A 27,427-nucleotide genomic window follows, 5' to 3' on the forward strand; every position below is an offset into this window, starting at 1 on the left:
CAAGGTGCTGCCCTTGGAAGCCTTCAGAAGCATCCCAGAACCATCCGGTGGGCTGACCAGCTTCTTTCTGGAATACCTCACTGCATTGGTCGCCATCCAGAGTTGGCACTTTGAAGACCCTCCACTTGTGGAATGAGTGGCCTCCCCCTGCAGTTATATCTCACCAGCATGAAGAGAAGAATTGCAGGACTAGCGTCTTTGTTTCTGCCACCTAGCACCTTTGTTTTCCACCACGAGGGACGACAACCGCCATTCAATCGCGATGGGCATCATTGTTTTCCACCCGCATCATTGTCTTGGGGGTCCTCTGATGTCGTCCCCCATCATAGTAGTCCCAGCTTTATCATGCCAGGTTCGTCCATTTTTCCAGTACCAGCAACAGTCTGGCCAGATCAGGGAACCACCTACTATCCGGACCCAAATCATGATGCTGAAAGTGACCTATGCACCACCAACCGCTAGTCCTCCTTCAACAGAACCTAGACACGAAGCCAGGGCGGGGAGAGCAAATTCAGGAGCATCTCAAACGATCCCTGTGAGAATTGGAGTCCAGGTGGTGAGCTAATATGTCTCTTTCTACCCCCCCCCCACCCTCCCCACCTCCATACGCTTTAACTGGCTTAAAGCCCTTGCCCTACCACTCTTGCATTGTGGCATTCTGGTCAAAAGGAATTTGGCAAGACATTAGTGCCTCTTCCTGTTCACCAGAACAGGGTGGCCCCTCGGAATCTGTCCACAGGGTGGATTCAGATAATCAATCTGACCTCTGGATACCATCCTTCTTGAGATACCCTGCTTTGACAGTGCATGACCTTTTGTGGAGCTGCCAGAGGCCACCAACGGCTAGTCAGATTGCTAGTAGAAGCTAGTGCCTTTCGTGGTAATAACCGATTTCACCAAGCATCTAGAGTGTGCAATGCCAGCAAGGGTTGAATTGTCCTTAAAGTCATGTGGCAAAGAAACTGAAGTGGAACTCCCGACACCAACTGGGAATAGGAGCATAGGTATTTAAAACCAATTTGTTCAGAGAAAACACGGTAGGGCTCCTCCAAACCAAATGTTGCAATGTCAGGGTCTGGGTGAGTCGATGGGATCAATACAATGACCGCTGCCTTGAAGGAAGACCATTAGACCTCAGCCCTATGAAGGGATTCAAACCGTAGCAGCTTCATTTTGTGACAGCACTGTTCCTGTGACGCAGAGCAGACTGCTATTGAAAATTCTTTGCCCGCAGGATATAAAATATATTGAGCTGATCGTATTGACCAACGGGGTGGTGGGGTTGCGCTTGTTGTGAAAGATAATTTTTACTGCTATTCTTCTAACAACTTTCATTTGGATAGCTGTATATTTCTCGGAGTAAAAATGAAAATCAATCCAAATGCATCTCTCACTATACTTATTCTTTATACACCTCCCCAAGCCCTTTTGCTCTTTGAAGAACAGCAGTTGAAACTGTCAAATAGCATCACTAAAGCTAAATCCCCAGTACTTATGATGGGTGATTACATTTTATGGGCCGATGACCCAACTGACCTCTGCTGCAGCATTGCTCTAGTCTCTGGAAGCAGCCGGATTTTCAAAATTGGTAAAGGATCCAACTCATCAGTGTGGTCACACCTTGGACTGGATACTCTTGCATAATGTTCAGAGTACTTCTATTAGCACCTCAGCATGTACTTGTTCAGACAATTTTTCATTAATACTACGATCATGGTCCCAACCTCTCCTCCCAGACTTGATACAAACCCTAGAATAAAAGTAACATGCTGTGACACTAAGAACATCTCAGTCACTGCTTTTTCTGCGACTATCACAGCTAAGCGTGTCCATATTGAAGCTAGTGTTAATTCCTCTGACCTGGCCTCTCACCTATCAAATGCGATTAAGGAGACCGTTGACATTCTTGCACCTGAAAAAATAAAGTTACTAAAAACTGAAACCATGAAGAAAATGTGGTTCAAAGATGAGATTGTGGAAGCACGAAAGGAAAAAAGCTTTAGAACGAAAAATGGAAGAATCCATGCTCCATTACCCTCGAGAGCTATTAAAAATAAATGTACAATTATATAAACATGCCATTATTGAAGCAAAAAAGAAAACCTATAATGTACGCACCGATAACGCAAAATCAAATTCTAAATAACTCTTTAAAATTCTCAAAGAATTTGAAAGTCATTCATCTCCCTTCCCACTTATATACAAAGATTCCCTCTGCTATCAATTCATCCAGGACGAGTTTGCAAATAAAATTGGGGGTCATCGCCCATCTACTTCTAAGTAATTGACCAGCCTAGCTCCCAACAATGATTCCACTATAACAGTGAACCTCTACCTTGCCCAAACTACTCCTAAGTTTACCTTTCATAGCTGCACTGAGAATGAGGTCCTAGAGATTGTTAAAATTGTTACATCTACCTCATGCCTGGGGACTACTGCAGTGACTACATTGAAAGGCTCCTTAGATGTTCGGATTCCTTGGATTACAAAAATGATTAATGTGTCCTTTGAATCAGGCACAGTACCTGCCATCCTAAAAGATGGATGGGTTAATCACCTATTGAAAAAGGACACAATGGACCCTGCAATTCCAAAAAATTATAGGCCCATCACCAATGATCCCTTATCTGTTGAACATTCTGAACAGAGTTGCGTATTTACAGTTCCAGAATTTCATAGATGAAAATAATCTGTTAAACATCCATCAGAAACCGCTCTTCTGGATCTAAAAATCTAACATTATGGAAATCATAGAAAGAAGTCGCCCAGCTCTTCTGTTATTATTAGATCTCTTGGCAGCATTTAACATCATTGATTATAAACCTCTAAGCAAAAGATTGTTACTGAAGCCAATTGCTCTGAAAGTGCCACCAACTGGTTGGCCTCCTTTCTTGGTCCTAGAACCTCTAGAGTGGCTGTGCCTGAAGGTCAGGCGAATTCCAACTCATTGACCTGTGGCATCCCGCAGGGGTCGTGCCCGTCGCCTCTGCTGTTCAATATTTACATAAGACCTTTTATTGACCTTCGTGATGATCTGAGTGTCCAATTTGCAAACTATGCTGATGACACCCAGATCTTATTCAAACTATCTGGGCATCACTCTAAGGATACTGATACAGTAAATCTAGTTTACAATAGGTTAGAAAGAATTCTCAGAAATGTGCCATTTCCCCTCTATCTTGGAGACTCCCAAGCACCTTTGCTGGATTTCGAGCATAACATTTTTAACCTGGAGAGTGAGACCCTTTTGCCCCACTCTCATATTTTTTCTATGATTTGAACACTGTTTCTTTTGGTTGTGGAGTCCGACAAACTCCATAGGCATCTTTTACATTGTACCACACAGCACCTTAAAATGTAGTGGCACAGGGAAATCTTTCGGATTTCCCAAAGGTTTAAATACCTTCTGTTGGATAAACTACTGTTTCCAAGAGGAGTGAAGGGAAATTTGACTTTACTTACATTGTAACTTTCTAGACCCAGCACACACCATTTTACAAGAGGGTGGGTGCTGGATGGGTTACTTATCACCTTTGACTAGTTTCTCATGTAACATTTTTATGTTACCCTTTCCTCGATGAATGGCTGGTAGCAGTAGTTTACTTTTAACTACTGTGGTGTGCTTTTATTGCAGGCTGCATTTGCACCTGCCGAAGCACCCAAGGGTGCTTAATTTTTCGCCATGTCTTTGTGGAAAGGTCCTTCTTGAGATTTACTCTGCGCGCCAAACCAAGTTTGGTGCCTTTGTTCGTTTGGTCTTTGGCGGGATTCACGAGTGAAGCCCGCCTCTGGCTCCAGTATGTCAGCAGGGGCAGGAAGTGAGGGAGATGCCCGAAACTCCCTGTGCTTAATCCCCTTGGTTACAGGAATGCACCCTGTTAGGGAGAATTCTCTGTTTAGGCTGAATTTCCCTACCTAGTGAGTCCCCCAGCAGCTTTGCTGGATTTCTGGGGTTTAATTTTTTTCTCCTGCCAAGAGTGAGACTCTTTTACCCTCACTCTTGGACATGTTAAAGTGTGTTTTCTTGGTTAAACCTTGTGTTGAATGGGCTATGGGGTCTTTTACTCCATAGGGCCTCATGTATTTTTGTGATGTGGGTCACACAGCACCCTCTGTGCCGTGACCCAGGGGTGTCCTAGGGACTCCCCAACATAGACTCCATACCCTGGGACTGACTACTGTCTCCCAGGGCATGTAAAGTCACCAAAGACTTTGCTAGTCTTGAATCCTGAACAGAACCAGTACAAACCATCATATTGTGGACGTACTGGCTGGGGCAATTCGATTGCCCCAGGGTCTGTTAGTCGAGGGGGCACGTCTCCGTCCCCCCTGATCGAGTTTTGGCTGGTGGCAGTGGAAACTACTTTTTATATTCGACCGCGAATATTTCCCTATGGGATTTCCCATTGTTTTAGGCTAACACATTTAATTATTTATTTACGGTAGCCTTAAACATACCGCCGGTTTATATATTTATTTTTATAACTCCGGTTGGGACTTTTTGCCAAAACTTGATTCTAAAATGGCGTTGGTGTTCGCCTCTGTAACTCTGACCCAAAGTGGAGCCCTTTGTTCCACTTTTGGCGGGCTTCTCCACAGAAGCCCTCCAAAGTGGTGCCACTCTGTCTGGGGTACTTAGGAGGGGTGGAGGGGGATTTAGGCACCCTGGACTGAGTTACCTTGGTAACTCAAGTCGCACTCCGTCCTGATTGGCCCAAGTGGTGAGCCGCCCGGCTCACCACTTAGCATGTTTGAGTGACAGCTAGGCTGGGTGAATGGGGGTTTGCTGCATAAAAGCAGGGCTTTGGGGACTGGGACTTCAGAAGTCGCCACAGGACCAAGAATCCGACGAGGGAAGAGCTGAGCCGACCTGCTTCGACGACACCACCCGGTGGAGCCCTGCTGAACCGTCTCACCACTTTTTCCCGACGACCGAGGAGAACTCTTAACGGAGTGGCTCCTTCCCTTGACTGGTGGGGACAACCAGTTTTCGCCTTCTTTCCGTCCTTTTGAGGTATCTCGTGGCCGCCTTGCCTGTGCCAAGCACCCCGGCATCCGGAATACCACACTTTACCCCCATACCGCGAAAGTCGGTACCAACCCTTGAACCGGAGGACTCCGCGGCTGGTTTCTTCCCGGGCAGTGCTACGACCTTTCTCTTCTGCTCTTCAGCGAGATATTCTTCTCCCCTGACCGACGTCGAGCCTTGCTGTCGCTGCCTGGAACAACTGCCCCCGCTGGAGGATCCTTTCCGCTTAAGGTACTGTGTTCCGCCTGGCTTCCCTTGCTACCGACTGTACGGGGTAGATTTAGTCCCCGGCTTTCGAACCTGGGAGTGCCTGGGACACTTTGGCTAAACTTTCTGAGCCACTCTAAACTCTTTTTGACTCTTTGCAAGACTTTGAATCTCTAACTAACAGTGTGATCTTGGGCACATTTTCGCTCCGGCTACTCTAAGAGTGGGCCCTGCCTAGTGACTTTTGCTCACCTGTGACTTTATTCTTCGTTAAGCCTATTGCAAGTGTTCTGGACCTTAGAGTGGTGTGTCTAACCTATTTCTGCTTTTTCTCTCCCTTTCTTGGAAACTACTAGAGTGTCATCTAACGTTAAGCACTCACCTCTGTTTTAATTAAGTGGTGTTAACCTAGAGTTGTCTAGATAGGAGAAAGGATTGAATTTACTTTCAGTATAACTGTGTTGAAGTGCTTTTACTATATTTTTGCTAGAGTGTTTTTAACTTATGTGTATTTTAAATAAATAACTATATACTTTTGAAACCAAGCTCTGGTCAGTGTTTGCTTGTGCTATTGTGTTTTGGTACATATTGTGTATACTTTACATACTGCCTAACTCTTCTTGAGAGAAGTCTGACTGCTCAGCCACAGCTACCAGGTAAATCTGGGTGGTACAGACTGCTACCAAAGGGGTTTACTGCTCTACCTGTAGTCTTAAATCTTTTGCAGTGTTCCCCAAGGGAACTGCACAGGTTTCTGCCTAACACTGGTGTACAGCGGTGGGATTTGTATTGAGTATACATTTTATTGTGCTTTAGATACCTTAGTGCAACTAACCACAAAGCTTAGCACTGAAAAAGTAAAACCTCTAACATGTCAGTTATAGAAAGCTATAGTCAAGAGTCCCTGGCAGCCAAAACTGCTGATTGTTTAAGAATGCTCTGTAAACATAAGGATCTCCTGACTAAGGGCAAGAAAATGGAGCTGATTGAAAGATTGTTAGCTAACCAAAGTCTGGGTGATGGTTCAGAGGAACCTACCACTCCAGCAACTGTAGATGACAGTGTTGAAGTTAACATGGAACAAAATGTTGATGTTTCTGAGGAAGAGTCAGAAGAGGAGGGTGAGGCTGTTGTAACTGTCCCCCCTAGGCCTCTGCCTGCTCTACCTGCTGTGCCTACTGGACCTTTACCAGGTCCCACATTTAGTCCCCAGTACTTTGAACTGGAGAAAATGAAGCTAGAATTGGAGTATAAGAAACTTAATGCTCAAACTGACAAAGAACTAAGGCTAAGGGAAATGGAGCTCAAGTATGACTTAGAAATGAAGAAATTATCTGTTGAGAATGTTTCTCTCTCTGGCTCCTCTAGAAGTTCCAGTCCTAAAAGACCCCGGATGCCTAAAGAATTGGTTGGTATGTATGAGCCTAAGTTGGATGTGTTGGATTGGTTGTCTCTGTTTGAATATAATCATGGGCTCCAGAACATCACAGGAAATGACTTACTCACCTGGTTGTTCTCTAGGCTTCCCCCTGTTGCAACTGATGTGGTAATGGAGATGGGGGAGGAGGATAGGAAGGACTATGAATGTGTGAAACTAGCTTTGATAGCTAGGTTTGGGAAGACCCCTTCCCAGTATCTTAAGAGGTTTAGGAGCCTCAAAAAGCATGATGGTACCCCTTGGGCTACCTGGGTGAGTGAATGTTTGAAAAACTTAGAGGGATGGATTAAGGGTTACAAGGTGAACACTTATGAAGGTATGAAGAATTTGTTTATGTTGGAGACTATTTATGATGCCTGCTCTCCTGAGCTCAGACAACACTTGGCTGATTCCAAGGAATTAGATTCCCGGAAACTAGCTAAGGCTGCTGACTTGTGGGTTGCCAACAGGGCCACTCACAAGGATTCTGGGGTAACTCAGAAGAAGGATGGGGAGAAACAGTCTAAAAAGGACTCCAAAGAGAATTCTAATAATTCCTATCCCAAAGAGGGCCCCAAACCACAAAATAACCAGGGTAAGCCACATGGGAAACCTAGTCAGGCTACTGTACCTTCTGGCCACAAGCCAGAAGGAGGTCAGAACAAGCCACCCTTCCAGAGAGCATTTGGACAATGCTATGTCTGTCAGGGTACTGATCATATCAAAGGAGATCCCAAGTGCAAGGGTAAACCTGCAGGGATCAGCACAGTCTCCTTAGCCTTCACTCCTGAGGATGAAGTACAGATGGCTAGTGCCCACTTTGAACTCTTTGCTGAAGAACCCTTGGGTCTTCAAGCAACTGTAAACTTAGAGCCTATGGGTCTGGTTAGTCCCCAGAATAGGGTTGTGTATAACTCCCTACCTGTTAACTCTAAGGTGTATTATGTGGACAGTGTTCTTGTCAATGGCCAGGATACTCCTGCCAGGAGAGACACTGGGGCCAGCAGAACAGTAGTGGATGAAAGCTTCTTTCAACCGGAGGATGTGGCCAAAGCACCCAAAGGTCCCACTAAGATGTCTGGAGGCCCTGTCCAAATGGTTCCTATTCTACCAGCCCTCATTCAGTGTAACAACATGACAGTGAGGATCCCTGTCAGTGTTCAGACTGAGGTACCTGGGAAGGTCCTGTTAGGGAATGACCTAAGAACTCTAGGAGTAGTGTCACATACCCCCAGGCCTCCCAGTATGGAGAAGCAGAACTTAACCAAATTGGCTAGACAGGCTACCTTGAAGGACCCTTCTAAGCCTGTGGGACCCTCTACTGAGAACCCCACTACAAGCCCTGGTGTTAGTAAGTTGACCTCTAACCCAGGCACATTTCAGGATAGTATGCTAGGAACATGGGCGCCCCAACCAAGCTCCATCATTGTTCCCCTAGTCTCAGAGTCTCTGACTCCCCCTGCTTCTGAGGAAGAGGTGGATAGACCAACTAGGCCCCTATCTGGACCTGAGAGAACTGGTAATTCTCAGTGCTGGTGGAAAACCAGAAAAGAAAAGTCTAAGGCCAAAAACCTTCAGACTGTTGGACCTTCTACTGAAGGCCCCAACTCAAATCCTAATATTAGGGGGGAAACTCCTAAAATAGGTAAGGGTAGATCTAAGAGGAAGGGGAAGCAGGTACATTGCCTAACCCCAACCCCTCCAACCAAGAGGCCTAAGACCCAACCTGCTCCCACAAGAGAGGTGGTGAGGAACCTTGGAGGCCCCTCTAGATCTAAGGGAATCCTTTATAAGGACCCCTTGAAAAAGCCTAACATAGGTTCAGAAGTTGTACCAACTTCTGAGGGACTGGTCAACCAGATCCCCTATAACAAAAAGACTGATGTTCCTCAAAGGGTCTGTAGGTCCGTTAGCTTGCAAAAGAAAACCTTTGAGTTCTCCATTGAACATAGGTCAAGGTGTCACCATCAAAATGCTGATGGACTCTCTAGGATGTATATCATCGACTAGAGGTATGAGGTTCATCCAGGAGTGGATTAAATCCTCCTGTCCCTTAGTCTGGGGGGGGCGAGTGTTAGGGAGAATTCTCTGTTTAGGCTGAATTTCCCTACCTAGTGAGTCCCCCAGCAGCTTTGCTGGATTTCTGGGGTTTAATTTTTTTCTCCTGCCAAGAGTGAGACTCTTTTACCCTCACTCTTGGACATGTTAAAGTGTGTTTTCTTGGTTAAACCTTGTGTTGAATGGGCTATGGGGTCTTTTACTCCATAGGGCCTCATGTATTTTTGTGATGTGGGTCACACAGCACCCTCTGTGCCGTGACCCAGGGGTGTCCTAGGGACTCCCCAACATAGACTCCATACCCTGGGACTGACTACTGTCTCCCAGGGCATGTAAAGTCACCAAAGACTTTGCTAGTCTTGAATCCTGAACAGAACCAGTACAAACCATCATATTGTGGACGTACTGGCTGGGGCAATTCGATTGCCCCAGGGTCTGTTAGTCGAGGGGGCACGTCTCCGTCCCCCCTGATCGAGTTTTGGCTGGTGGCAGTGGAAACTACTTTTTATATTCGACCGCGAATATTTCCCTATGGGATTTCCCATTGTTTTAGGCTAACACATTTAATTATTTATTTACGGTAGCCTTAAACATACCGCCGGTTTATATATTTATTTTTATAACTCCGGTTGGGACTTTTTGCCAAAACTTGATTCTAAAATGGCGTTGGTGTTCGCCTCTGTAACTCTGACCCAAAGTGGAGCCCTTTGTTCCACTTTTGGCGGGCTTCTCCACAGAAGCCCTCCAAAGTGGTGCCACTCTGTCTGGGGTACTTAGGAGGGGTGGAGGGGGATTTAGGCACCCTGGACTGAGTTACCTTGGTAACTCAAGTCGCACTCCGTCCTGATTGGCCCAAGTGGTGAGCCGCCCGGCTCACCACTTAGCATGTTTGAGTGACAGCTAGGCTGGGTGAATGGGGGTTTGCTGCATAAAAGCAGGGCTTTGGGGACTGGGACTTCAGAAGTCGCCACAGGACCAAGAATCCGACGAGGGAAGAGCTGAGCCGACCTGCTTCGACGACACCACCCGGTGGAGCCCTGCTGAACCGTCTCACCACTTTTTCCCGACGACCGAGGAGAACTCTTAACGGAGTGGCTCCTTCCCTTGACTGGTGGGGACAACCAGTTTTCGCCTTCTTTCCGTCCTTTTGAGGTATCTCGTGGCCGCCTTGCCTGTGCCAAGCACCCCGGCATCCGGAATACCACACTTTACCCCCATACCGCGAAAGTCGGTACCAACCCTTGAACCGGAGGACTCCGCGGCTGGTTTCTTCCCGGGCAGTGCTACGACCTTTCTCTTCTGCTCTTCAGCGAGATATTCTTCTCCCCTGACCGACGTCGAGCCTTGCTGTCGCTGCCTGGAACAACTGCCCCCGCTGGAGGATCCTTTCCGCTTAAGGTACTGTGTTCCGCCTGGCTTCCCTTGCTACCGACTGTACGGGGTAGATTTAGTCCCCGGCTTTCGAACCTGGGAGTGCCTGGGACACTTTGGCTAAACTTTCTGAGCCACTCTAAACTCTTTTTGACTCTTTGCAAGACTTTGAATCTCTAACTAACAGTGTGATCTTGGGCACATTTTCGCTCCGGCTACTCTAAGAGTGGGCCCTGCCTAGTGACTTTTGCTCACCTGTGACTTTATTCTTCGTTAAGCCTATTGCAAGTGTTCTGGACCTTAGAGTGGTGTGTCTAACCTATTTCTGCTTTTTCTCTCCCTTTCTTGGAAACTACTAGAGTGTCATCTAACGTTAAGCACTCACCTCTGTTTTAATTAAGTGGTGTTAACCTAGAGTTGTCTAGATAGGAGAAAGGATTGAATTTACTTTCAGTATAACTGTGTTGAAGTGCTTTTACTATATTTTTGCTAGAGTGTTTTTAACTTATGTGTATTTTAAATAAATAACTATATACTTTTGAAACCAAGCTCTGGTCAGTGTTTGCTTGTGCTATTGTGTTTTGGTACATATTGTGTATACTTTACATACTGCCTAACTCTTCTTGAGAGAAGTCTGACTGCTCAGCCACAGCTACCAGGTAAATCTGGGTGGTACAGACTGCTACCAAAGGGGTTTACTGCTCTACCTGTAGTCTTAAATCTTTTGCAGTGTTCCCCAAGGGAACTGCACAGGTTTCTGCCTAACACACCCAAAGGTGATTGGCCGGCTGGCTGTCCAGCAAGGACAGTCACCCTGCTGTTTGACTGCATGCTACGCTGGAATGAATGTGAGAAACCGGCATAAAAGGCTAGGCTTTTTGGCTTGGAAGGCAGTCGACAACTGGACGAAGCAATCCGAAGAAGAACTTGGAAGAGACACCTGCTGCAACTCCTGGACCGTTTGTTTGCCCGGTGAAGCCCTGCTGCTGTGCTGAAGCTCCGAATTCGCATCGACTAGAGAAGCCCTGCAAGGATGACTTCTCCCCTTGAGTTGGTGGGATCAATCAACTCCAAAGTGAACTCATCTAGACATTCTCTCGGAGCTGGCTGTACTTCCTTGCTGCTGTAGGAACCGAAGCGCCAGTGAGAGGACCAGATTAGGAGTGCCTCACTTTTAAGTCAGACCGGAGCTGCTGGAAGATCCTACGGACTCCTAGTAAGCAGGACTGACCAAGCCTGAGCCACCTCAACAGTGCTGGACCCCAGATGCAAGGAAAGTCTGAAGTGGTATCCGAGAGTCCACAGTGGTGCTATTTGCTGAAACCGCGAAGTGCCACTGAATAGAAGTTTCTCCTTTTCTGTCTCTGACAGTCCCGTTGTGTTGCAGGAGTCCCCAGAAGTCCTCCCTCTTGTCCCCACAACTGAGGCACAGGAACAGGATCTGCAGACCCACACAGGAACAGAAGCCAGCTGGAACCATTTCTTCTAACCAAAGGTACTATGCAGTCTAAGAGAACTTACCTCTTGTGTAGCCTTAATTGATCTCAGTTGAGTCTCGTCTTGGTTGCTTCTGTAGAGCTGCCAACAGCTTCTTTACCTCACAAGCCCAATCCGCTTGTGGCCCTACATTGATTCTTCTTTTGCTACAAAGGCATCTAAAACATTGTGCAAGACTTTTACCTACCTGCAAGAAGTGCTTCAACTCACCTAGACTTTTGCCCAATTGACTTTGGCCTAGTCTGGCTCCCTGAATGACTCCTCTCTTCTGCTCTTCTGTTTGTTTTTACCTTCCTTCCAGGAAAGGGTTAACTTGCTCTGAATTGGGGTGCGGGGGGTTTCAAAAGTACTTACCTGCTTCAAAATATTTGTGTGTGATCTCTTGTTTATTCTAATAACCCTTTTCTTTGACACTCATCTCAGTATTGCTCTAAATGCAACAGTAATATATTAATGTCCACAGTGTCCTAGCTATTTAAGTCACCTGAGGGTGTAGGCAGTGTGTGTGCCATCCCAAATGGGTATTTGCTGATTTAGAGAAACTAAGTGTGTATTTTGGAGGTATTTGTGTGTTGCTATTATATTGCTACCTTCTGAAGGCTTATTCAAACTGTTAAATACATTAATATTTGTTTAATCAAGAAACCTTGTGTGTAAGAGTTTATTTGAATACTTGTCACTGTGAATCTCTGTGCAAATCCCCTACTGCTCACATTGACCCCTCTTGAGATAATTCTGTCTGCTCAATCACGCTACCAACCTGTGAAGTACAGACTTATCTCCAACCCCCTCACCACTCCTCTCTAGGACTGACCACTTTCATCTCTCCTCTTACTCTCTGCCCCTCAGGCTAAGCCATTCCCTGCACTGCCACCCACCAGCCCATGAAGCGTGTTTCAGTGGAGGCCTTTGAAGCTACTTTCTCTCCTCCTTCTACACCTTTGACTGACTCAGCCCTTTCTAACCTTCATGTCTCGATCTCCAACACTCTGGATGTCCTTGCCCCTTTCATGAGGATCCATTTGAAGCCTGCATCCAAGTGCATCTCTTGGAACGATTCGGACCACACCACCAGTAAGCACAAATGTAGGGTGGCAGAGAGGAAGTGGATGTCATCAAGCACACCCTCTGACAAACTGGCCAGCCGCCTGCTCCAAAGGCAATACAGACTCTTGTCCTCTCTATGAAGAGAGCCTACATCCAAGCTCACGTCTCGGCAGCCAATAACAGCTCGGCCTAACTTCTCAAAATCTGCAAGGAGCTGGCCAATCCTGCTACAGTCTCTACCACTCCGGTTCCCTCCCAGTCCCTTTGTACGCACTCTGCATCTCATGTCACTACACACTCAGGACATCTTGTCCATTTTCACTTCCTCTACCTTCTCTCCCTCTACCTTTCCAGGTCCCTCTCCGGCCAGTTCTCTTCCTTTCCCCTCCCGTTCACTCCCAATGATGTTTCTAGACAAATCTGATCTATCAAAGTCTCGTCAAAGCAAGTGCTCCCCTGCTCTTCCATAACCATCAAGGACCACACCGACACCCATGCTACTGCCTTGGCTGATTTCTGCAATCATTGTTGCCACTGGAACCTCCCCCTCCGACCTTAAGCACTCCCTTGTGCACCCCCTTCTTAAGAAACCTTCTGCCGATCCTTCCTCTGCGGCAAACTATCATCCGATTTCCATCACTCCTTTCCAAGGCAAACTCCTGGAAAAGCTGGCCATCTCCCAGCTTAATCTACATACTGAATCTGTTGGTTGTCTCTATGACCACCAGTCTGGCTTCAGAACAGCCATAAGCACGGAAACTGCTCTCCTGAACACACAAGAAGACTTGTTCTCCAATCTTTACTAACCTTCCTTCTGTCACCATTCTTCTTGATCTCGTCTCTGCGTTCAACACGGTCAACTAGGCCATCCTGCTCAATCGTCTACGATACAACATGGTATCTCTGATCAGGCCCTTGTCTGGTTGACCACCTTTCTCACCGATTAACCTTCCCAGGTGCAACTTTGTTCTTTACTCTCTTCTTTCTATATCTCTCGATCTCTACTTGTGGTGTTCCCCAGGGGTCTGACCTCTCTCCCTGGCTATTTAACCACTACCTGGCACCTCTGGCCAACTGCATCTCTACCTTCTGCTCTAACTTTCAGTGTTATGTGGGTGACACCCAGCTTTCCTTCAGGCTCCCCTCAGCCTTGACTGCTCCTTCTCTCATACCAGACTGTTTGCTATTCAGGAATGGTGTGCCTCCAACGATATCTGCCTTAATGCCAGTAAGACTTCGCTCCTCATCACTGGGACTCCTGCTCCCGCCTTCCATCTCTCCGGCCGCCCACCAAGGGCCCTCTTACTGCTCCTTTCACTGAGGCCAAGAACCTTGGGGTCATCTTCGACTCCACCCTCACCCACAAATGCCTCACTAACTCCGCTCCAAAATACCTAGCAGACAATCTGCATACACCAGCCTACACGCATTACCAGATCTTCTCATTCCTACAATCCGACGGTACCAAGATTCAATCTGAAGACAGCCGGAGGAGGTAGCTTCCCAGTACAAGCTGCGAAACGCTGGACCTCCATCCCCATCCCCCTCAGACAAGAACAGTCTTTCCTCTCCTTCAAAGCCAACATAAAAAACTGGCTGAGCAACCAATCTCCCCAATAAGAAGTCTAATCGGCCATCCCCTATTTTTTGATTTCCCATTTCTCTACACCTGTATTATTCTTCTACTGTATGTTACCCGTCCTGACCCACATGTAACCAGGGTCCAATACTGCTCCAATGTACTGGATTATAATGTGCCGGCACTTACTGTATTGATGTAAATACTAAGTTTCTCAAGCACCCAGCTACCTCAGGGTTTGGCACATGATACGAATATTCAATAACCCTCTGCTTTTCTCCTCACATCTCTGACATCTCTAAGAAGTCTCACTATCAGCTGCACCTCTTCCTCAGAGGTATTCTTTCTTTTCTCACTTTCCCCCAGAAAATTAATGTCTCCAGAGCCCTGGTCCTCTCTAGGCTGGACTACTGCAATAGCCTCTTTCTGAATCTTCCTGCCTCTACTCTTCGGCCTCTACAACTTATCCAGAACCGGACTGCAAGACTTGTCCTTGGCCTCGAGCCCAGGGATCTCATCTATCCAGCCCTGAAATCTCTCCACTATCTCCCTGTGGCTAAGAGGATCACGTTCAAGACCCTCTAGATCGTCCACAAGGCTTTGTGAAGCCTTGGACCACACTACATCAAACCTTCTCTTCCTAAGCATCTTCCTTCTCGAGCCCTCCACTCGTCCACCTCCAACTCTGAGGGTCAGACGTTTCTCCAGACAGAGAGTGGGGGTAGATCTCTGTCCTCAGCTGGGCACTCCCTCTGGAACGGCCTCACTGCCGCTCTCAAACATGAGCAGGATCACCTAAGGTTCCGAAAGCAACTCAAGACCTTCCTTTTGCTTCCGCTTTCTCTCTTGCTTGGTGATGTCCCCGTCTGCTGCACATACTGGTTACCTGGTCATCCACTGAATTTACGGGACCAGGCTCATGCACAACCGGTTGCCCTTACACTGCCTCCCAACCACTTAAAGGACTATCTGCAACACTACAGTCCCCCCCGACTCTCCACTTATTAGCCACCTCCCGGCTGTACTTACTAGTTACTTTGCACTCTCCCCTCCCCTCTCCTGGCACTTCTACCCCTCCCCCTGCACAATCTGCATGACAAGGCCTAGTAAGATCGTTGTGTCCTTCTGTCCTCCCTTCCTTGTCTTGTCATGCCTAGAAACACTTGTGTACAGGCGCGTTATAAATGACATATCAATTGGTGGGATCGGCCAGGCTGTTCTCCGCTCATACAAGAGATTCAATATACTGACATCCTGACAATGTTAAAGAACACAGTTGCTTAGTATTCTGGGACAGCAGAGGCAAACGTGTCCATCATGCTTTTTGATTTAAAAAAACATGAATGTGTGCAGCACATTTGTATTTTGACAGACTTACTATTTAGGACCAAGAAAAGACTGAGGGGTAGCATTATTTCAAGTAAGTGTATTGCTGTGGAAAACGCATTCTTGAAGCGTCCAATGACCTAGGTCATATATATTTACTCCACATTCCCCCAGAGAGACTTCTAGTTGGATGATATAAATTGGAATCGAGTCCAGAAGTGAAGGCCCTTGGTGAGGTTGCTCGACACCCACCATAAGCAATGGCCAGGCTAAACAATTCAGACTAGCATCACCAGTCCCCACAGTGTCCCGTTGACAGCACCCATTGACCAACTAGGTACTTATGTAAAGGCCATATGAGCAGTGACTTACCAGGCAGAAGCACAAGGACAGCATCCGTAAGATGAGCTTGTAAAGCCTTACTGAACAGCTGTACATAGAAAACATCTGCAATGGAAAGCAGCCTGTCCCACTTCTTCGGAGACTGCACCATCCCTTTGGAAAAAACTATGGGTTCTCCCAGGAATTGTGCTTGTTGGGATGTTGCAAAACGGTTTGCTTCTGTTGAAAAATCCAGCGACAACAGATTTACAGTGTGTTGCATATGTTGATGCATTTGTTAGCTGGGTTCCTTGAGCTACCAGTCCAGATAAGAGTAGACACAGATGCACTGCTGCTGGTGCCAGGCACTTTGTGAAACTCCACAGTGCGGAAGGCCAACAGGTTACACATTAAACTGACCATGTTGGCAACTGAACAGGAACTGTAGATGCTGTGTGCCTTCTGGGTAGATGGTAATATGGAAATCTGTCTTACAAATCCAGGGTGTCAAAGAAATTACTCAGGCACGGGGTTGACATTTGCAGTGTAGCTATTGTAAAAGATTTCACAAGTGCATCAAAAGATAATCATAGATCCATAGTGGGCTCTCACTAGAGGTTCTTTTTCAATGCCAGAAAATAACAGGAGTTAACCTCCTGTCACCTCTATTGCTTACCTTGCATATGGAGTTATGCTTTCTTTTCTCGAGTAGGGTGACAAATGAGTCCCACACAAGAGAAAAGTATGCCAGACTGACCGAAAGTGATGGGAGAAAGGCAGCTATGTAGGCCCTATAAAATGTACCAACAAATGAGGCAGGGGAGAAGGTGAAGAGACCAGAACCAGAGCAGAGCCTGGGAGATAATCGAATCAGGAGGCAGTCTGAAAAGCAGCACAGTGGTCTTGGTGATGCTACAGTTCAGAAAACTTAAGAATCAGAGCAAATGAAGGTCATGAGGCTACAAAAAGGATTTAAGGCATTTCCAGACCTGCGAAGACAGCCAAATAAACAATATGGCAAAAGAACATAAGAGAATATTGTGGCACTGCCATTTTGTGGTGTGCTAGAAACCTTTAGTACTCATTTGCGGTAAATGGCAAAAGTGCATGAGCAAAATATCACAAAAACAGGTACAAATCATGAAGATGCCACCACCTTGTCTTAAGCACATTGTCAAAGTAACCAAAAAGCAACCCAACAGCACTTCAACGGAAGGTGATGTGCGCATTTGTAAAAATACAAGAATTCCAAAGGAGACAGTCTATTAGTACAGATGGTCTTAGGGAGTTGTCAGTTTCCCCATATGAATAATTGGCAATTGAAGTAAAGCAGAAGGCTTTACTAACCTCCAAACGTCAGGAGGGAAAGGTGCAAAAAGAAATTCTTTCCTAACAATGTTCAACACAGGCTACTTCATATTGAGGTGACCTGACTGAACAGCCCTGGTGTTCCAAAAGAGTGTTAAAACACTTAATAAATCTAAAAATCGCCTATGAGGCATAAAGCATGGAGTGGGCATTATCGACAACCAGTGAGCTTCCTGGTCATGAGCAGGAAGATCAGAGTCCCCAAGCTTTAGAGCAGGGAACCACATCTTGAGTTACTTTACTAAAGTCTAGAAGACTCCTTTAAGTGTTCAAGGCTCCAACTCTTCGTATAGGTCTGTACTACCCAAAAGGTTTGGTAGTTATGGCTGAGCAGCCAGCGTTATCTTAGGAGAGAGAAGGGCTGTAGTATAGTACAAAGACATTTGAGCTCACACAAATAGTCAAGAAGACAGGTACACTCTTACAATGACATGCAAATATGACTATTCAACATTCTAAGCAAGGTTAAGGTTCAATTCAAGTACGTTAGCAAAACATATGCATATATACAGTAATGCTTTTGCAGGTGTAATTCAATGGTAAACATTAAGTGGAACACAGGTAAGTGAAAGTTTCTTCAGGTTAGCAAAAGTATGCATCAACAATCAAACTGATAACATTAAGTAAATTAACTTGTTACATGCTTGTAAAGTAGTTGGGAGCAAATCAAGTTTAGTAAAGAACTTGGCAAATAATACCTGGAATCACTAGTTCAAGGAGGAATAAAATGAATCAAGGCCAACACAGAGCAGGTAAGACTTGCACTTAAATTCACAGGGGGCTTAAGCTTTAGAAGTCCTCCCCTATCCAAGTATGAGAGTCTCAAGTCAGATTGAAGGGCAAAAGAATGTCAAGAGTTCCAGAAGACTTGTAGCAGGTGAGAACAGTTCTTTGTGTGGAAAAAGGGTTCAAGGACTTCGTAGAAGGCTCCCTGAAGACACTGACGTGTTATACTCCAATAACAGGAGCAAAAAAACAACTCTAGTTAAGTTCAACCAAGAGTCTCACTACACCTGAAGCATGAAGACGCTGTTGCAGCACGAAGTTTCCACAATGCAGCAGACCCAATCACCGGATTCTTGGTCAGGAAGACTGAAGAAGGGACATTGGATGGATCTTCACAGCAGCAGACGAGTGGAGAGGCTCTCAGCAAAGGAGTCTTTAAAGCACCAGTGAAAAACGGTTACAGCCTGGTCAACTCAGCTAGCTCACTCGGCCCAGTGTTCGTATGAGGGGAATTCAAGGAACCGAATCTTGCCTCTGGAGGTCTGGGAGGAGTCCATCAAAGTTTCGGGAGGATTTGATCTTCGGAAGGCGATGCACTGCACACAGGTCCCAGGGTATTGGCAGTGCACTGCCCGTTAAGGTCACAGCTCATAGTGGGATGGCTTAAAATGCAGGTTGTCTTCAGACAGGTTGAGCCAATCAGTCTAATGGAGGAAGTCCCCTGAATCGGAGCTTCCCTGTCCCTTGGAAAAGAAGGCTGGAGCAGTAGTTATCACTCAGATGAATCTGGCGGTTTTTGGAGGTAGCTGCCGACGTAGTCCTCTGTGGAGTGGATCTTCCAATGGTCGAGACTCTGGCTCCAGCATCAAGATCCTCACCTTTTATGCATCACCTATGAGGGACAGTAAGAATCAAAGTCAATGGAATCGAAGAGTCTGCAGGGAGCCAAGATAGCCAAAGTCAATTGGAGGAATGTCTATGGAGCTGAGGCACTTCTAGGATAGCAGAAAATCTTGCACAGAGTTGGTTTGTTGTAGAAAATCACTATTGCAGCAATGCAGATCCTGTGTTCCTGGGCCTTAGTCGTGGGGACAAGAGTGAGGCCTACTGGGGACTCCTGCAGCAGCAATTCCATTGTCGGCAGAAGCTACGGGCTCTTTTCAGATCAGCAGCACTTTGCGGTTTCAGCGCTTGGTAAATAGCACCTCTATGGATCTTGGACACCGCTTGGACTTCCTTCAATCCTTGAGTCCAGCCTTCTGTTGAGGTGGCTAGTTTGGGTCATCCTGCTTCGGGAGGGTCCTCAGGAGACTCCTGGAACTTTTGGCTGGCTTACAGACATTGCACTAGACTATGGATTTCTCAGCCCCCGGCACTCGGTTCCAGCAGCTGCAAAGTAGTACAGCCAGTTAGGGAAGGTGTTCCAGCAAAGTTAGTCTCAGGGTTACTTGGTCCCAATAACCCAAAGAAAGAAGTCATTCCATCCGGAGCTTTACTTGTCGATCAGAAAAAGGATTTTCAGCACAGCAGCAGGGCTTCACCGCGCAGTTCAACGGTCCAGGAGGATGCACCAAACTTCGTTCACGGTTTCTTCGTCGGATGTCCTTCCCAATGGTCGACTCTGCCTTCAGTCCAAGAAGCATCGCCTTTTAAGTAGGTTTCTCCCATTCATGCACAGCCTAGTTGTCACTCACACAGCAGTGTGGCTGTCCAGCAAGGACAGCCAGCCAATCAGGACTTGGTGCAGTCAGGTAACCAAGGAGACAAAGGACAGGAGTTTCAGGCACCTCCCCAACTTCCTGCCCTTCCAGACACACTGGAACCAGAGGCGGGTTTCAGCACTGAAGCCTGCCAAAGACAAAAACAAACAAAGGAGTCAAACCTGGTTTGACGCGCATAGTAAAACCCAAGAAAGACCTCACAAACAAGAGCTGGTGAAAAAAGGAGACTGGGACAATTTTCACAAAATGGTCATCCATGGGTAATATACTGCAGCTGAGGATCCAGCCTGCGATAGAAAAGCAGAATGGTAGGAAAATTAAACCACTGCCACCAGCCATTTAAAGTAGTGAGGGTAACTTAACAAAATGTTACATGAGTAAGCAGGAAAAGGGGCTACTAAGTAACCCCCCCTCATCCCAGCACTCCACATAAAATGGTGTGTGCTGGACCTACAAAGAAAATTTAAGTAAAGTCAATTTCACTTACTATTCTTGGGAACTGTAGTTCACACAAGAAAAGGTATTTAAACCTTAAGAGAAATCTAAAGGATTTCTCTGTGACACTGCACTGAAGGTGCTGTGTGCCACCATACAAAAAGTAGATGCCTATGGATTTTGCCAGACTCCAAAAACAAAAAAGGAAATAACATCCAAATCAGATCAAAACACGTGTAAGAAAAAGGATTCACACCCCCAGGGTCAAAATTAAAAAGTCCTAAAGTCCAGCAAAAGAGCTGGGGGTCTCGAAAGTTGAAGGGAATTCGCACAGAAATGAGAATTCTCCCTAACAAACAGGATTCAAGGGGCTTCCAGTGGTCACAGAGATCCTCCGAACCCCGGTCGACAGTGATGGACGTCAACAACCTCAATATCCTGGTGCTGTACTTCAAGGTTTCTCGGCGGACCCAAGTCGACAGCCATTCAGGACTGGCTTCCAGGGTGCCTCGAAGATCTGCTTCTGCACGATGTTCCTTTGTAGCTCGGGGAGAGGTCTCCTAGCCAGGTCTTCTCTTGGATCAGTCCTGACAGACTCGACAGAAAGCAGCAGCAAACCTTCCAGCTGGGCTTCAAGGATAAGCAGCTTCAAGTTTCAACTTCAGCACAAATTGGGAAGTGAGCGGTACCCATATATACACATCTCTCCCTCATTCACACTGCTGAGCCAAGCTCAGTCAGCCAATCAGACAGAAGGGCATTCATGCAGGCAGGCAATCTGGGTCACAGTGCATTCAGGCCATTCACTTCCATCCAGACACCCATAACAAGGAATGTGGATTGAGGCAAGCACCCAGCCTTTCAGAACACCACACTGCATTCATGTCAGTTTCAGGCAGGCCTGTCTCATTCACTGTGTCACACACACAGAAACCAGACACCCATAAATGCATATTGGTCTCACACTGTTCACCGAGGTCCCACCCCAAGGGTGTACCCACAACATACAGTCACTGGGAAGCCTCCAGCCAGTCTGGCCTGGACTGCCCCCACAATACCATATATGGTTCTTCCACCCAACAGCCAGTCAGGGGAAGGGACAGTCAGGGTTTCCCAGGACTTTGGGAAAACAAGGTAACAGGTAATAGAACCAAGAGGCCTCAGGGGCCATCTTGCCTCCTATAAGGAATCCACTGATTCCTATGGCAGGGCCTGGGTATCCCAAAATGGAGAATATTCAGAGCACCTGTCAAATTCAGCATGGAGTTGCCTCCAACTCATACCATGTTCTGTGGGCCACACACACACAGGTGCCCAGAAACATACACTAGGGGTACAGGGTTGCAACCCCACCCATGGGTGCCATGCAGGTATCCCAAGGGCCTCTGTTCACCACAACCAAAAAGAGGAAGAGCTGCACTGCCAGGAGTCCCACATGGACTCTTGTGCAGAAACAAACACAGAACACACATAAGGGAGGAGGCCCTGCCCTCCAATGCTTTTCCAGCATCACAGTCTTCTCCAAGTAAGCCGACTAGGGTTTGGTGCAAGTTTAGTATTAATGTGAGCAGACATGTTGCTGTGCCAGGTGAGGTGATGCTTGTGCTTCCCAAACCTTTATCATGTACTGAGGAAGGACACTGGTAGTGGGTGCAGGATTGCGTGTGGGGTGGAGGGTTAAGGGGGAATCAAGGCCAACAGCTTGGCCTTTCCAGTTGTAGCCAGGCAGTGGATTCAAAGTCTTGGATGACATTGATGCAGAACATATGTGCCAGAGTCATACAAGATACACCACTTCGAAGTCAATCGGTTGGCCACCGCCCACTACAAAGAAACAGATGCAGGAATTTGAGTCGGCAAGTTAATTGACACTACACCAGATTGATTCATTTCACCGTGCTTAAATGTCTCCATCTTGAAACTGGAGCCCTGACCCGGGGTGCCCGACTCATTGCTTTGTTTTTTAACTGACTTGACCCTTGGCAAATCTGCCCTGCAGTCTTCATAAGATTCAAGGCGAAGCTCCATAGATAAAAACTGCCTGCCCACTGCTCATCTGTTGGGCGACCAGTTCCAGTTGCAAAGCTTAATTCAGAACCTCGTGTGCATATCTCCTGCTGTCCATGCCTGACTCGCTAAAACTGAGGATCCCTAAAAATAAATGAAAAGAGCATGTTTTGACCCCACTCTATGTTGGGCATCAGGGAGAAAGATGTGCCATCTATGCGGCAAGGGGTTCACATAGGGCAATCTGTAAAGAACATTATTCACAAAATGTCCTAAATCCTGGAAGTATTTTGCTTCTTTTTTTATTAACTCAAAACACAAAAGTGCCTTTCCCCCAACCCATCACACTAGGCATAGTATCTGTTATGGGTAAGCAGAGAAATGGTACTGTTAGGGAGAATTCTGAGCAAATTCCCTTCAACCTTAGAGACCCCCAGCTCTTTTGCTGGACTTTTTCATTTTTTACACTACAGTGAGAGACCTTTTTCTCACTCTCTCATGTATTTTGATCTGATTTGGAGTCCTCATTGTTTTTGGAGTTTGAAAAAATCCATAGGCATCTACTTTTTGTATGGTGACACACAGCACCTTCAGTGCAGTGTCACAGAGAAATCCTTTAGATTTCTCTTAAGGTTTGAATACCTTCTCTTGGGTGAACTACTGTTCCCAAGAGTAGTAAAGTGAAATTTACTTTACTTACCTTTTCTTTCTGTAGATCCAGCACACCCCATCTTACGTGGAGTGCTGGGGGGTTACATAGTAGCCCCTTTTTCTACTTACTCAGGTAAAATGTTTTAAGTTACCTTCACTACTTTTAATGGTTGGTGGCAGTGGTTTTATTTTCCTACCATTGTGCATTTTTACTGCAGGCTGAATCCTCAGCTGCAGTATAGCATCCAGGGGTGACCATTGTGTCAAAGTGGCCCTGGTCTTTTTTTGCCATTTCTTGCTAGTGAAGTCTTTCTTGGGTTTTACTCTGTGTGCCAAACCAGGTTTAACCCTTTTGTTGATTTTGCCTTTGGTGTCTTCAATGCTTAAACCAGTCCCTGGCTCCAGTGTGTCTGGCAGGGCAGGAAGCGAGGGGGTGCCCAAAACTCCCTGTCCTTAGTCTCCTTGGTAACCTGAATGCACCCAATGATGATGGGCTGACTGGCTGACCTTTTTAGGACAGCCACCCTGCTGTGTGGCAGCTAGCCTTTGCATGAATGGGAGAAACCTGCATAAAAGGCGAGGCTTCTTGAACAGAAGATAGTCGACCACTGGGCGAAACATCCGAAGAGGGAATCGTGAAGAGAAGCTTGCTTCATCCTCCTAGGCCCTTGAAGTGCCCAGCGAAGCCCTGTTGCAGTGCTAAAACTGCTTTTCTGAATCAACTACAGAAACTCCTGAGAGGACAACTTCTTCCCTTGGGTTAGTAGGACCGACTAACCCTAAAATGAACTTTTCTGGAAGACCTTCCTCAACTGGCTGTACTTCCTTACTGCTGCTGGAACCAAGTGCCAGTGGTCGAGGTATCCGTAGTCTAGCGCATCATCTTTAAGCCGAACCAGAGCTCCAGAAAGATCCTGAGGACCCTCCCGAAGCAGGACGACCCAAGCTTGAGTCACCTCACCAGAGTACTGGACTCAAGGAGCGAAGAAAGTCCATCAAGTGTCCCAGATCCGCGGTGGTGCCATTGACCAGTAGCTAAAACCGCAAAGTGCTGCTGAACTGAAAAGAGCCGTAGCTGCATCGGCCTCCGAACTGCTGTGCAGGAGTCCTCCAGACATCCTCCCTCTTGTCCCCACGACTGAGGCCCAGGAACACAGATCTGCAAGTCTGCAACCAGGAAATGAGTCGGCTGGATCCTCTTCTTCAAACCTAAGGTACTGATCTGACTAAAGGGGTACTTCTTTGTCTCTAGCTTGCATTATCCCACTTGAGACTTGCAGTAGCTGCTTTTTGTCGAGTTGATCTCAGATCTACCTTTCAAAAGCCTAACAGCTGGTGGCCCAACAGCGATTTTCTAAAAACTCTAACTTTGTGCAAGACTTTGTGTGCCATCTAAGAAGTGCCTCAGCTCCATAGACCTTGTTCAAATTGGCTTTGGCTGTCCTGGCTCCCTGCAGACTCTTCTGCCCCACTGACTGAGTCTAACTGTCGCTCATAGGTGGCAACTGGTTTAAAACTGTTATTGCTGGGCAAGGCTTTGATCTAGACTTCATTGGGTGATTTTAAAAATGCTCACATGCTCTGAGAACCTCTTAACCCTTTTCCTTCCATTTTAAGCCTCCCTTTTCACAACCTCAGGATTTTATGTATGAAGCATCTCTGAAGAGGATCTACTTGCCTATCTTGATTCTGAGAACACGTTATGAAGTATATTTGTATTGTTGCACATTTCCCTTTTTAAAGAATGCTTATTTAAAACTGACCGTTACAGCTCACTTTTACCCCTCTTGAGGTAAGTCTGGCTGCTCGGTTCCTCTACCAACTTGTGTAGTACAGACCTATACCAATACCTGGGTTACCTAATACCAAGAGGACAAGATTGGTGTAGTTTCCCTGAGGGTTACTGCATACAATCTTGCCTAATGGGTACTAACACCCATTGTGCTGCAGATGAAGAGCACAAGCTCCTCATACACGAAGTCATTCAATTTATTAATAGGAAGATCGAATGCCTATTTTTAAATATCTGCACTGCAACCAAGTGCACTTCATGATCTTTCAGCAATCTTTAAATATTAATTTCCTTGCTGGCCGTTTTAATTTTTTCACACTGTCTCATTGTGATGGCACGACTACTTAGGTTGAGCCCACACTTCCACTTGTTTTTAGGACTTGTGCTCTGCAGATTGTAGAACCTAAACCCCGATTATTATAAAAACACCATGTACAGCTGGGAATTAAACACGGCAGGTTATCTCACAGCAAGTTCCCGACATGAAAGTACTTTACTTTTTTCGATGCAGAGGACAATGCATGAAATGTTTGTTGCATCAGTGCGTTGTCTAATAAAGAGTCCCTCCTCCCCCAATTTGTATCAAATACATCAGCTGCCAGCAGACGTTGGATATCTCCCAGTCAACCTAAAGGAAGGTGCACGTAACTGCTTGTGGTAATAAACCAATTCAAATAGAGAAAAAAACATTTAACAGATGTGCTCACTTGAAGTGATGTTCGACGTCTCAGCACTCAGTACTCCAATAGCAAAATTACGTTGAAAAAGAAACCGCTCGATGCCGGAAATGGTGCAACATTCATGGTTTAAGAGTGATCTTAATATATTATTTCAAGTGTTTAAATGTACAAAGACAAATGTGAATAATGACTTGCATGTAATGGGGAAACACCACTTCACAAGTGCAATGGTGTCTATTGTATTTTCAAGGAAGATTTTTGACAGCCGATGCCTATAAGAAGGCAGAATGTTAATTGTTTAAGTGTGCACTGTGCCATGCAATATTTACTCATCGACACTCAGAAAAAGCATATCACACTGCACAAAGAAATAATGGACTTACTGGGTGAGAATCTGCTAGATCACGGAAAGTTCCTTTTTTGCCCATAAGTTTTCTGTATACCACCATGGGAAAATGTACGTCCAGTATACAGTTATTGTAAATAGCTAGACCCAGAACTATGCCAATCAGAGTAAACTGACCCTCCGTTTCGAAGGAGGATGGGTTAAACCAAAAGAGTTCTGTTACTTCATCGTAGGTGAACATACCTAGAAGTGAACAAAGACAGCATTACCAAACCATTAGAGGATCGAAAATACAAGATTTTAAACCGGTTAGTTATAAAATTCTAATTGCTGCTATTTGCTCCATCAGTAAAAATGTAAAACTAGTTACTGACCTGTACCGACAGTTCTCATGAACTTATATTTCAGAATTCTATTCATTACATGTTTAACTTTATGCAGAGTCCAGCAAGGACCCTACAGCTACAGGCCAATGCAGACACTTAATTATCAAGTAGAAAAACCATTGGTAAATATACCTTACAACTTCCTTTAATCAACAGAAGTGGCATGATAGGATTTTTAAAAGAAATCTTTATTTATGAAGGTTCACACGAAAGAAAGAAAAAAAAGCGAACATGATACAGCAATACATATTAGTTAAATCATTTACACAGATCAAAGGATTTTTGGAAGCATCAGATTTAAGTCCAATTCTTCACAACCAATAACAAGGAGATCCATTGCAAATCACCAGCAGGACAACCCATGCCAACCTTAACAGTTCTGCAGCACGATAATTAGAGGGAATCCCACCATCTCAGCAACCTGAGGGGTACCGAACTAGGGACTCTTGGCCCCGTACTTCACCACTGATGGTCCATGCCCCATCCCCCTTTTTTAGGTGATCTGCTTCTGAGAAAGGATTTAAAAGGTTCCCAGATATTGTGGAGCTTAGCTATAGAATTCAACAGAGAATTTCCCATCTCTGCATCACAGCACCACGTCCAGTTGGCCAGCCATTTACTAATGGTGGGCAGCGTCGAGCTTGACCCTAACATCAGGATACACCGCTTGGCAAATAACAAATCTAGAAAAGAATTTCCATATTACATACATAAAGCCCAAGAAGACAACCAAACATGCACCAGCGCAGATCCTGTGGTACCGCTCTTCCAATCATTTGGCCTGTCATTTCGACAACAGATTCCAAAAACCCAGAGAGCATTGGACACGCCCATATCATATGCAGAACACGTGCAACCATCTCTTTACACCCAGGGCAATCCCATTCACGGACTTGTCAAATTTCATTTGGCTAGAGGGAGACAAATACGCCCGATGCAGGACCTTATATTGAAGTAATTTGAATCGGGTTTTAAGAGCCACTTTCTATGCATATAAACACACGTAGGACCACATTTTGTTCATTCAAATCCAATTCCATATCACCCGACCACTAAGATCTACATGTAAAGTCCACAATAGGGCCAGCTCTCTGTGCCATCTGGTAAAGAGTAGAAACAATTCTTTAGGAGTTGACCCTCATTTTTCAGTACTTAAATTCGGTCTTTGGGGGGGGTGGGGGGGGAGGGGGGGGTTCTAGCAGAAAACATGGCGACCAAGCTAGAAATGCAGCCCGGAGACAAAAATACCCATTTGAAATAGTCCCCCAACTTGGCCTCTACCTGCTCCCTCGAGACATTTCCCATCTGGATAAAAGTTATACATGTAATGCACACCCTGTTGTGACTTGGAATTCACAACCGCTGTGACGCATGGCAGTTTCAGACTCTGGACGACGCCCCCAGACCCCACCAAATCCACGTAGCTTGGAAGCATAGGGGAATTGTATTTGCAGTCACAACAC

General features: G+C 46.0%; 1 protein-coding gene across 3 annotated transcripts in view; it reads right to left on the bottom strand.

Moving 5' to 3' along the window:
• UBE3A (ubiquitin protein ligase E3A) overlaps positions 1–27,427 on the bottom strand; it is a 784,873-nt gene that overhangs the window by 301,311 nt on the left and 456,135 nt on the right. For all 3 annotated transcript variants that reach the window (XM_069636585.1, XM_069636586.1, XM_069636587.1), the window contains one exon: positions 25,616–25,821. In XM_069636585.1, coding sequence (XP_069492686.1) covers positions 25,616–25,821 — 206 coding nt within the window. The remainder of the gene's footprint in view (positions 1–25,615; positions 25,822–27,427) is intronic.

The sequence above is a fragment of the Ambystoma mexicanum genome, chromosome 7p (genome assembly GCF_040938575.1).
Source record: "Ambystoma mexicanum isolate Mex_15411 chromosome 7p, UKY_AmexF1_1, whole genome shotgun sequence".
In the NCBI taxonomy this organism is placed as follows: Eukaryota; Metazoa; Chordata; class Amphibia; order Caudata; family Ambystomatidae; genus Ambystoma; species Ambystoma mexicanum.